Source organism: Rhopalosiphum padi, chromosome 2, assembly GCF_020882245.1.
Source record: "Rhopalosiphum padi isolate XX-2018 chromosome 2, ASM2088224v1, whole genome shotgun sequence".
Taxonomy (NCBI): domain Eukaryota; kingdom Metazoa; phylum Arthropoda; class Insecta; order Hemiptera; family Aphididae; genus Rhopalosiphum; species Rhopalosiphum padi.
Genome location: NC_083598.1, coordinates 3,362,102 through 3,375,043, shown reverse-complemented (window position 1 = coordinate 3,375,043; position 12,942 = coordinate 3,362,102). Strand labels below are relative to the sequence as shown.

Below are 12,942 nucleotides of genomic sequence, written 5' to 3'. Positions count from 1 at the left end.
TTCGTTTGAAAACAAAATTAACTTTAATTCAGATTCCAGACTAAAATCAGTTTAATGTTTAATTAGTCTTTATTCGTTTATTGTATTATTTAATGCAAATAGAAAAAAAAATGGTTAACAAGCAATTAAACTGTATAAGTAATAACCCGGTCGTTTTTTTTTTGTGTCCACTCTCCACCTTACGATAATATATTTTATCATAACGACGGAACTTATTTTTAGTTTTATCGTGTTACGCACGATTACATCCACCCACCGCCGCCCTTAGACATATAAAGATTTAAGTTATAGATAAAGAGATCCTTATAATATGTCTATTATATAAGTTAATTTGATATTTTGAGAATTTTGTATTTATTTTAATTTAATTTTACTTTTTACATTTTCAAACCTTCTAAGTACTTAATTTTTGTATAATTCAATAATATCTTCACTACCCTGTACAGTATACAAATTACAGATCTAAACAGTTGTTTTCCTTAGATGTGGTTTTCATCAGTTGTTCATAGTTATTGGATACAACCTGTTTATATAACAGTGTAATGTAATTATTTCTAGGTACAATGTATCGAAAAAACTTCAAACCATTGCAAAAACCAAGTTAAACTTATGCTATCTACAACATTCACATTCAAACCTGCATTACTCTAATCATGTAAGTTCTGTATAGTATTAAAATTCTCAGTGGCGTATTTACGGTGGGTCCAGGGGTACTGGACCCCCCCCCCAAAACCTCTCAAAAAAAAAAAAAAACTAAAATTCTTACATATTTTTTCTAAGATATCATAATTTATAGTATATAAACTATTATTCATATATTATAGTTCATCATAGATTAATTATGTATAAACTGAGGACCCCCCCCCAGAAAAATTTGAAAATTCCTATAATATATTACTCATTTAAGGTTTATTGCCTACTTCACATCTGAAACAACTTAACAGATACACTGAAAAGATAATTAATAAAAAAATTAAATTTAAAGAAATATTAATTCATTTGAAGAAAACAAACCAACAAATTTTGTATTTTTTTGAAGTAAATATTTTTTACTTTAGTTAAACTCTAATTAGGTGATTGAAATTATTTTTATTAATAAATAGGTACAATACAATGAAATATGAAATGCTTAAAATTTAAATTAATAAATCAATAATTTACATTTTTAATATACTAAAATATTTAAATAAATACAATTTCCTTGGCTGTTTGAAGTTTGAATTAATGTTAAAATATTTATATGATTTAAAGATTAAAATATATCACATCACTATCCAGCCAGTTAAACAGTTTGTTGGTTTAAAATAATTACTTGATATGAAGATTATTGTGACTAATATTATTTCTTTATACTTAACTTCTTAAAAGGTATAGAAGTTTTTATTTATTGTCTTTAATGTGTCAACAAACTAATTTTTTTTACACTATTTAAATTCAAATTACATCTATAAAAACAAAAAAAAATGGAAACTTCTTGTATAATAAATATTTACATTCCTATAACTAACTGTTTTGTATTCAAATCTTACAAACTTTACAAACTTACAACTTACATTAATATATAAATTATAATTAAGTAATTTAATTTAATTTTGTATAATTACGATAAGAAACAACTCACCATAGAATCAATTAAATGAACTTGTCAGTGATGTTCACAAACAAATGAACAAGTTGAATTATGATTCTTATAATCAAATGATTCACTAAAAAGTCTGAACCAGTTCATTTAATTGCATTCTTAAATCAATTCACTAAAGTAAACATTTGCCATCTCTACTACTTTTTTTTTTTACTTGTATTTAATGACAAATATTAATATATATAATATACCTAATATATTTATATTTCAGCAATATAATTTTTAATAGATATGTAAAATAACAGTTTTATAATTTATGCATTACTTCTGTGTGTATTTTATGTAACTATATAAGTTATACATAAAAAATATATAGATTTTTATCAAGTAAATACAATTTTTAAGTTTATTTTTGGTTTATGAAGTCTGTTGAATTTACAACTGATATTAATATTTATGTATGTTTTTGAAACTGCATTTAAAAAAAAATATTATTAATAATTGTTGTTGAACATTAAATTAATAACATTAGTGCACTACACCACTTTCAATTTTTAGTTATAATCGTGTCTAAAAAATATTTAATCTATGAAATACAATTTGGGCCAATGATTTCAATTTTATGTTCAAGTTGGCTAATCCAGCCTATCAATTATGGTTCATCACCATCATATTGTTTGTAGCCTAATAAAAGGGTTATCATCAAAACTCGTACAACATAATTATCCCCCTGATAGCAATTGGGCTCAATATGAATGCAATATTTTATATGAATGTGGTAAGTATTAATGTATTAAGAACTTTGATTGTTCTGTTCATATTGTGTCTATGATTTAAATAACTATGAAATATCAAGAAAAAAATTAAAACAATTTGAGGAGTCAAGCTATTGTGGTGAAACAACCAATGATGAAGCCAGAGGTCAAGGTAAAAAAAGAAAATATAAAACTCAAAGTTTTTTATCATCAGATGATGATAATTTATATGATGACCAAATATCTCTTATGCAAAAACTTCTAAATCCCCCAGCATGGACAAAAACAAAAATAGTTACCAAATTTATTGATAAAAACAAAGTTTTACACTTTTTAATATGTATATTACCCATAGACCTTATTCTAAATATAAGTACTAAACATTTTAGGTATCAAAAGCAATAGTAATTTATTTGATCCTCATTATCATTCAACTGGAAAAACATTAACCAATAAAACAGGTATGACATTGTATGATTATATCAAAAGAAAAAACTATCTATATTTAATCACTTTTTAATAAAATATTTAGTGTCAAATGCAGAGGACAATAATGACATATCCGGAATGGAACATATTTTAACCAAAACTCCAACAAACGCAAGTATCATAATAATATGGTATTTTTTAATTCTACAGAATATATATTATTACAATAATTTTATAAATACATTTTAGAGTATAATTATCGCCTGGCGTTAAACATTGCCCATTTCCTGCAGTTAGTAATAATATGGGAATGACGACTAATGAATCAAGTATAATCTTAACAACTGTACTACAGTAAAGCTGAAATGCTTTATTATTATAATATAATGTATATTGTGTAAGGACTAGGATTTCTATCACAAATTGCTAATTTAATGGAAAAACAGTTGAAGTCCAATCATTACACAAATTGTCTGCTCTAAGATATTTTAAAACAGAATAAATCAACTTTAAATGATTTCAATACTGGTTTCCAAGAAAAGTTTAGAAATGTGTTTAATAATTTTCCACTTACAGGCCTTTCTGATGTTGTGGAAATGGAAGAAAAGTTAAAAGATTCAGCATCATATCATTTAATGGTACCTAGTAAAATATATATAATAAATATCTCACTTTATTTGCTCACCACTTTTATCAATATCTTAAATTATATAGAAAACTAGATTACGACAATGTGGGTGTTCTGTCAACTTAAATGATACAGTAACATCAATGCTTTGAACCCTTTTTACCGATGAGTATGCAACAAATTACAATTTTGATGGAAAAAATAACTTGAAAAATGCTTTTAAACTGTTAACTATTTATCATAATATAATTATTAGTAAGTCATTTATTCAACATTTACTAATTGATTTATAAATTGTAAATAATTGTGTATGAGTGTATGTTAAAATAGATGTCGCTTTGAACTTTCATTAAGATGGAACTGAGCATGATGTTAAAAGCAGAATAAGAATCTAGTTAAGTTGGTATCCACAAGAATAAAAAACAGAGAACTTACAAAAAAATAAAATATAAGAATGTAATTGTTTGACTGCATTGAAAGTATTAAGTACCTATACTGGCTATACTTTTTATACTTAATTTAATAATTATAACTTTTAATATACTTATTTACTGACTGACAGAACTAATTAATAATATTATATTATTGACTGATTAGAACTTATATTATTTTTTTTATATCTGATATTATCATGTATTTATAATTTTTAAAATGACTACTAAGTGATTATTGTTTATTTGTTTCTCATATAAGAACTAAATAATAAAATTGACTCAATATATAGGTATATATATATATAAATCCTTCTCAAAACCTGAAATACTTAAAATTATTTAAATATTTCAAGTAAGTTTGTTAATTAAATATAAATTTAAGAGCAACAAATAAAAAGAACAATTAATTAATAATATCTAAGTTTGTAAGTAAGTTTTAAATTTTACTTAAAACTTAGTTGTGACTTATGTCTCATCTCTTATAGTTATATAAAATGTTGGTATTAAAATATAATATAAATAAGGTAAATTGCGAGCGCACTTTGTAATGCATAGTTTGTTAGAGCTTCTCGTATGTGAGGCAGACTCACAGTACTAAAATCCTGGGTTCGCCTCTGCATAGACAATTAAAAATCCAATATATAAATAGTTATAATACTACAATAAAAAGAATGTCAAATAAAAATAATTAATTATTTAAGAATAATATTATATTAAAAGCTGAATTCGTATTTTGGATTTATCTAATAAAAATTATCTAACGAAATATCAAAATTTGTTACTGTTTCCTATATAACTTAAAGACTAACTTTCAACTTTAAAGTGAAGTCACGAGGGTTCTAAATTTGTAATAACATCTATAAATAAAATATAATTTATAGTAATGTATACTACCCAGTGGCATGAAACATGTCTACCCAAAAATATCAAATAATTTTATTTATTATTTATTAGTTGTATTATATGCTACTAAACTACATAAGTATTTACATTTTATTTATAAAATTATGTTTACACTGATTCATTTCGTCTCTACAGTGTCTGTGTGAGTAACGAATGTGACTAATATATAAAATAATATAATATTATGTACAATTTTATTTATATCTTATCTATACCGTAATCGCTGTTCCGTCGTCACCGTCGAATCGATCTTAAATCGTGGTCGAGACATATTATGTATCTCACTATTGATGACGTGCGTATGACATGTTAAACGGGGATGTAGTGGGGTATTACTAAAATTATATTATGTTTGGAATTTTGGAAGAGACATGTCTCAACGTAATATTTTAATAATTAAATTGCATTCCTGCTGTGGTTTAAGGACTTATATACATGTATAATGTTTTTTATTTTAAAATAAATTTTAGGTATATAACACCGCCACTGACACTACCTTTTTAAATCGTTACTTTTTGGATATCATCAATTAATAATTAGCGAGTTACACGATTTTTACACGGCATAAGTTTTAATGTACATTATAGAAATTTTATTTATTTTATTAGCGTTATCTATTTACAATTAAATTTTCAAAATATCTTGAATTTTTTTAAGCTATTTATAGATAATTGAAATTTTCATTTTGAAATGCCTATAAAAAAAAATTTGTCTTACCAAAAAATCTTTAAAATTTAATACAAGGTTTAATGTTTATTATAAGTTATACTTATCGTAGTAAAAAAAAAAATCAAAAATTGTTAATCACAATTATTGATAAGTATTTAAAGTACTAATGTTTACGAAATATGTTAAAATCGCATAAATTTGCAAGGAATTTTGAAGTTGAAAATTCATAAAATTTTTGTGATTTATACCTAAAAATAATGTATACCTAAAAAACTCAATACAAGGTTCTTCATAAGTTTTTCTTCAAGTAACAGTAAAAACAATTTCTGGCGTCAATATAGAAATAATTTTATGAGCGTATGAAATTTAATTTTATACGAAATCACGTAAAGTTACGATATATTACAATTTAAATAAAGGTAATAAATAATAATATAATATATCCTACTAATTATCCCATACTGACAAATCATCTCCGTTCAGAATCGTTTTTCGTATATCTGTCATTGCATTCAAATTTAACACATCCATTATAGCAACCTACAGAGAGTATCTCTACTATATATAGCAGAGAGGGTAAACGGACAGTTTGTACCATCTATTGTTTGAGTTGCATATCGCGGACACTTTGTACGGTGAAAATAAAGCGGTAGAAATCGATCGCGGACGTGTTGTACGGTATAAATAATCAATAAACCGGAAATATATTAAAACTTTAGATTACGAATGATCGCGATTAGTATGAGGCATGTGTTTGGTGTCACAGTATTAGATAACCTATTCACTCTAAATTCTAAAATAATATAAAATTAACAAAAACCAAACAACTAAATTAAATCTAATATTCGTTGGAAGTGAAATAGTTAATATGTATTTAACTTTTACTCTAGAACTATTTCCATTATATTTTATTTTAAATCAACATATTATATTAACGGAAAGAATGAGAGATAGGTACCCACTTGCCCATCTTTTTAGATTCTGAACGAAGTGAGGAATGTATTGATTTTACAATGATGTAGTTTTTTTTTTTTTTTTAATGTATTTTGTATTATTTTATGCACCCTTTTTGTCGTACTAAATACTAACTAAATAAATAATAAAAATATTTTGTTATTGCTATTGTCAACTATATAGTGTTGAAATATAAAATAATCGTCGTGTAGGTACCTAATATCTATCTAATTGCAATTGATTTTCGGTTTTATTTCAAAGAGCATACATCGGATAATTCTTTAGAGAGCGAACGGTTCTCTTTACGTTAATCTTTCTTTAATATTATACGCGTATTCGAAATAAATCATGCAAGATAATAATGATATAACGATCGATAGATTGATTGCAAAATCAAACCGGCCTCGATGGTTCCCATTATGAACAGTGGCGTCATTTGGGGGGGGGCAGAGTGTGCGTTTGCGGTATTTTTGCATTTGAGTTAGATTTTTGTAGACATTGTCCGGAACTTGGCGAAAAAATAGTGCCCTGTCGGATAGTAAATTTTCCTGGCTTTCAAAATATGAAGGTTAAGTCCTTCGACTCTCTCCGGAACATGGCAGAAAAAATTTAAAACTACGGACGGATACCCGTTACGAGCGTTACACGTCAAACGGAAAACAGTCACCTGTGTCTACGGAAAAATCCTATGGCGTGTGTAGTGTGTACCGAAGATAGAACAAGAAAATATTTTTGGGGCAATACCTTTGCGCTATCTTGTGGTTAGAAAATAGAAGTAGACATTACAAAAATTAATGGTAATGCTGGGATTATTCCGAAATGCAACCGGATAGACAAGGTTACTTATCACTAACCGTCTGTGGTAAGGTAGGGACAACATTTTTATTACAATGTTATTGGAAGGATCCGTATTTTCCAGGATAGATTTTCTTGGGATAGTTTTTTTACGGGACTAGTATGCATGGAAAATATTTTTGCGGAATGCTACTAATCGGGAAAATATAATATTATTATTATGGTAACTCGACCTTCTCGATCCGGTAACAGAGTGATAAGCAGTAAGCACTTGTCCGAAAAAATAAAATAAAATAGATGAGTAAAATAACTCATAAGAGCACAGCACGGACTAAGATATACTATAGTATACTATAGTATATCTTAAACCGTGGAGCACAGATATATAAAATTAGATTTTATGTATCTGTGCATAAGAGTGAGTAGAATAGGTTATATTGTGGTTACCCAGTAACCAACTTGAGGCGGTGAAAAGTTACATAGCAAGTTTAAGGATATTTTCATTTTTTTTTTCACATTGGTGTTATTAATATGTTTCTTAGAAAATATCGTTCTCACATTAATTTTCCTGAAAAATTAATTTCCCGTTTTTTTACGGGCCAACCGGGCCTCCAAAATATAGAGCTGTGGCCATAGATAATAACTTTTATTATCTATATCAGCTGTGGCTCCGTCATAAATATAAAGTGGTTATATCACGTTTTATTGATACCACAAATTATGTTTTCGCGCCATTTTTTTTGGAACAGTGACCGGAAATCATAATAGTTTATCATTGCAGACTGCAGTGTACTGTAGTTTAACACGTCTTGTGGAACCGCAGTGAAACGGTCCGTTGGAACTCGGAATTACCATTTGCTAGTCATCCTATTAATTTGTTGGTGAGGATTTTAAGTGTTTAGGACAATAACTAGTACCGGTAAGCATACCAACAATATTAATCATGATTTTACGAGTACATTAACATAAGACCATTATTCGTAATAAATTTTTTTATTTATTCCATTAGATTTGATAATCACATAAAGGTCAAGCACATGGCAGGTGGTACAAGTGGGGACCCAGAACCAAAAGGCGTTAAACGCAAATTAGAAGAACCATCAATTACAGAAGAAGAGAACGATTTTCCTTCTGACTATGATGAAATTCAGACAGATATCCCAATCACCAATTCTAAGGTACGCTGCAAGTTTTGTAATAAAACAAAGACAGAAGATGCAAATATACCTTCAGATGCTGAACCAGAATGTATTGTGTTAACAAATGAGATTTTGGCTAATATTTATACTGATAATGATGATGTAGTACAACACAACTTAACAAATTACAGCATTTATGATGAAAATGGGCACATGTGCTCAATTGATTCGGGGGTGATGGAGAGAAATGTCACGATATACATGACTGGCTATGTAAAGCCGATTTTCAATAATAATCCTGGTGTTGAAGATGGAATACCTGCTATGGCGTTGGGACCAATATTGGAATGGTGGTTATCGTCATACGATGGTGGTACTCAGGCATTAATAGGTATAAACACTGAATATGCAGATTATTTGTTAATTGAACCACATCCAAAATATAAAAAATACATGACATCAGTAACTGAAAAAATACATTTAAGTAGAGAAGTAATAAAAAATATTTTAAGTAGTGAATACGATGATCCAACTTATGAAGATATTTTGAATTGTGTGATAGACTCTGTAAATCCAGCAACAGGCAATAAATTTACTGAAGAAGATCTTATTTCTCACGCTCAATTTGTCCTCAATCAAGTATTAGAATATGATTTAAATGACACTTATCATTTACCTTTAGCAGAAACTCAATGTATTGAAACATTGACCCAACTTTCAGGAGCTGCAAAACCTGTCAAAGGACCGTCTAGAAGAGCAGGGCAAAGAAATCAATATGTAAAAACTGATATTAATAAACGAGAGTTCAGCAAAGCGACTACTACAGAGTTAGTAAAAGATGTGTTTGAAAATATGTTTGCAGCTCAATTAGATATTGATGATAAAGAAAATGAAGGAAATGTGAATAAACTTGTTAAAACTATGTTTGATGATGTTTGCAACACTAAAATAAAAAAAGAAATATCTGACATACGTGTTAATGTTAATCAAGTGTTATGGAGAGACCAAATACTGTGTCAAAAAATGTTTATTGTTGTGAAAAACAATGTTTCAACAATACCTTTAATAGGACGCATAGAATATTTTTTCAAGACAAAGTTTAAAAATAAAGCACATATTCAACTCTTTATGCATAGCTATGAAACTGTACTGGGTGAAACAGCAGATCCTCAAGAAATATTTTCTCTTAAAAATTGTACAAACATTGATATTAAGAATGTAGTCAAAATAATAGATGTAGTACAAAAAATACCTAGCAAAAATTGGTTTCAACTTGGTAATTCAAAATTACAAGATCTATTAGAACCTGTTGACCGTGATGATAAAAACTCATTTTTTTTTCAACTTCAATATGATGATGAATTTGGACGATTCGAGTATCTAAAACCTATAAAACCAAATACTGTTATTAAGGAAGGTTATTGTAGTAATTGTGAAGATTTTGCCTTAGAACAAAAATTGAAAGAACCTGAATTACATGAGTTCATTGAAGAACACAAAAATATTTCATATTTTTATAAATTTAAATTATATGATGAAGAGTATAAAGTTGGTAGTTTTGTATATCTACAACCTGGAATATTCAAAACAGCTTCAAGATCAAACATGATTGGTGAAGAACCATTTGAGCATATAGAGACAAATAAAAATGTAAGTAATCAAGAACAAAAAATAATTGATGAAACTAAATATCCTGAGTATTATCGTAAGTCATTGGAAAATACAATGCGTGGTTCAAATGAAACCACTCCAGATCCATTTGAAATTGCAGAAATATTGGCGATATATTTTGTTAATTGGGATAGGAAAAATATAAAATTGATTGTAAGACGTATGTATAGAGCTGAACAAATTCCTATAGCAGATTATGCCAAAAATTCAGATATGAATATGTTATTTTGGTCAGAAGAAGAATTTAGAGTTACGTATCAAAACATACGTGGTAAATGTTATGTTTCTTTTATTTCCAATATTCAAAATCCACTTATGTGGTCTTCAAGTGGACCAGATCGATTTTATTTCTCAAAAAAATATGATTTCATGTTTGGTTCTATTATTTCGGAACATGAACTTCCAAGTGAAGCTAAACTAACAGGCAAAGAAGTTTATGTTAACTATAAATATCAATATGTGGATGAAGATAAATTACAGTATATACCATCATATAAGAAAATAAAACCACTCAGAGGACTTGATATATTTGCTGGTTGCGGTGGTTTGTCAAGAGGCTTAGAAGATAGTGGTCTAGTTATAAGTAATTGGGCTATTGAGTGTGATGAACAAGCTGCAGGTGCATTTAAATTAAATAACCCAGAGTCAACTGTGTTTGTTGAAGATTGTAATCATTTATTGAAATTAGCAATGTCTGGAGAAAAGACAAATAGCAAAAATCAGAACATACCACAAAAAGGTGAAGTTGACTTCATTTGTGGAGGTCCCCCTTGTCAAGGGTTTAGTGGAATGAATAGGTTCAATTCTGGTCAATATTCATTGTTCAAGAACTCTCTGATTGTTTCATTTTTATCATATATTGATTTTTATCGTCCAAAATATTTTGTCATGGAAAATGTTAGAAATTTTGTATCGTTTAAAAGAAGTATGGTTCTTAAATTAACACTTCGATGTATAACACGTATGGGCTACCAGTGTACATTTGGTATTTTACAAGCTGGTAACTTTGGTGTACCTCAAACTAGAAGGAGGTTAATTATTATGGCAGCAGCTCCTGGTGAAACATTGCCTCTGTATCCTGAGCCTATACATGTCTTCAATAGAAGAAGTTCAAGTTTAACCATTCAAATTGGTGATAAAAAATTCAAAACTAATTGCAAGTATGAAGAGTCAGCTCCTATGAGAACCGTCACAGTATATGATGCTTGGTCTGATTTACCTGAAATACCAAATGGGGCTAATGAGGAAGATATCATTTACAAATCTAAGCCCATTACTCATTTACAAAAATTATTAAGATATCCAGACAACCGATATGCAGAATCTATACTGAGTGATCATATATGCAAGGATATGTCACCTTTGGTTCAAGCTAGAATGGAATTGATACCAGTAGGTGAAGGAAGTGACTGGAGAGATTTACCCAATTCAAAAGTGAAATTACCTGATGGAAGTTATACCAATAAACTTTTGTATACTCACAATGATATAAAAAATGGTTTTGGTCCAAATGGTGAGTTACGTGGTGTTTGCCAATGCGCGACTGGTGAAAAATGTGATCCACAAGACCGTCAAAATAATACAATTATTCCTTGGTGTTTACCACATACTGGTAATAGACATAATAATTGGGCTGGCTTATATGGTCGTCTAGCATGGTCAGGTTTTTGTTCTACAACTATAACTAATCCTGAGCCAATGGGAAAACAAGGTAGAGTACTTCATCCTGAGCAACACCGTGTGGTCAGTGTACGAGAGTGCGCCCGTTCACAAGGTTTTAAAGATTCTTTCATATTTAATGGACCAATCCTCAACAAACATAGACAGATTGGTAATGCAGTTCCTCCGCCAATGGGTACAGCCATTGGTCATGAAATAATTAAAGCCATAGACAAAACACCTAGATATATTTGTAGACCGTTTTTATGAGCAACCACTAACAGACTTTATTCTGTGTTAATATACAATGTTAAATATATATTTGACTACACCCATCCTAGCACGAGTTAGTACTCTGCTTTTGTTTTAATTTTTTAGTGGTTCATCTAGAACGAGTACAATGTATTAGGCTATATAATCATTTGATATGAAATTTAATTTTAGTAATATTTTGTGTTACAGTTTTTATGTTAGTTTTAATTCATTTTTTTATTAGTATTATTGCGTATAATTTTTTTGTGGATTTTAAATTATAATATAAGCTTGTACTAGATTACGGTTTACATAGTTTTTATAATATTATAGTCTTATATTTATTATTAATTTATAATTCTTACATTTTTCATTTTATTTATCATTGTTTTATTTTTAATATACATTATTGTTTATACTTGAATACATTCCAATACAATTAAAAAATAATATTTTGATACAGAAAAATATTTTTGTTATTTATGTAAATGATCGGCCATTTTTGTATGTTTTTAAGTATGATAAAAATCCTGATTATAAGAGGTTACTTTCCAAGTATTTGACTCTTATATTATAGTTTCAATAAAAATATAGGTACTGATTATAACTCATTAATATTAAAAGTGTCATAATGAAGGTGTTAATTTTACAATACATTTTTATTTTTACTTTCAATCTACAGATAAGATTCAATTTTTTTTCTTGAAATTGATGAATGGAGCATTTTTTCTACTAGAAAATGTGTATTCATGAAGAAAAAAAATTAATAATAAAAATATTTGTTAAAATGTTTATATTATTAAAATAATTTATTGGTTACTATGATTACTAAAAAAGTTAGACTGTCTTTACTCAAAATTGTTTTTCATCTCATACAACAATTTTAGTGGAATTCATATTTAATACATCCATTACAGTCTTAATTGAAGATATACATACTTACACTTGCTATACATCATATTTGTTAGCAAATTGATTTTTTTTTTAGTCAAAATTTTGAATTCATATTATCAAAACAGTTTTTATAAATAAATATTTTTTTCTACCTCTGACAATTTTATAGTCTGTGGAT

At 27.9% G+C, this 12,942-nt stretch overlaps 1 protein-coding gene and 1 long non-coding RNA gene across 4 annotated transcripts; both read left to right on the top strand.

The window, feature by feature from the left end:
- The first annotated feature begins 356 nt into the window (after positions 1-356).
- Positions 357-4,029, top strand: LOC132921564 (uncharacterized). 3 transcript variants are annotated; one of them, XR_009660907.1, is made up of 5 exons: positions 357-655; positions 2,727-2,798; positions 2,870-3,404; positions 3,481-3,649; positions 3,725-4,029. It is a non-coding gene; the product is annotated as an uncharacterized LOC132921564 (long non-coding RNA). The 3 variants fall into 3 exon arrangements; XR_009660908.1 differs by lacking the exon at positions 357-655 and adding an exon at positions 2,062-2,509; XR_009660906.1 differs by lacking the exon at positions 357-655 and having other exon boundaries at positions 2,062-2,798.
- Positions 4,030-7,893: 3,864 nt separating this feature from the next.
- Positions 7,894-12,327, top strand: LOC132920842 (DNA (cytosine-5)-methyltransferase 1-like). Its single transcript, XM_060983551.1, has 2 exons — positions 7,894-8,068; positions 8,159-12,327. Exon 2 carries the CDS (start codon positions 8,187-8,189, stop codon positions 11,886-11,888), a length of 3,702 nt encoding a protein of 1,233 aa, XP_060839534.1. The 5' UTR covers positions 7,894-8,068; positions 8,159-8,186; the 3' UTR covers positions 11,889-12,327.
- Positions 12,328-12,942: the final 615 nt, after the last annotated feature.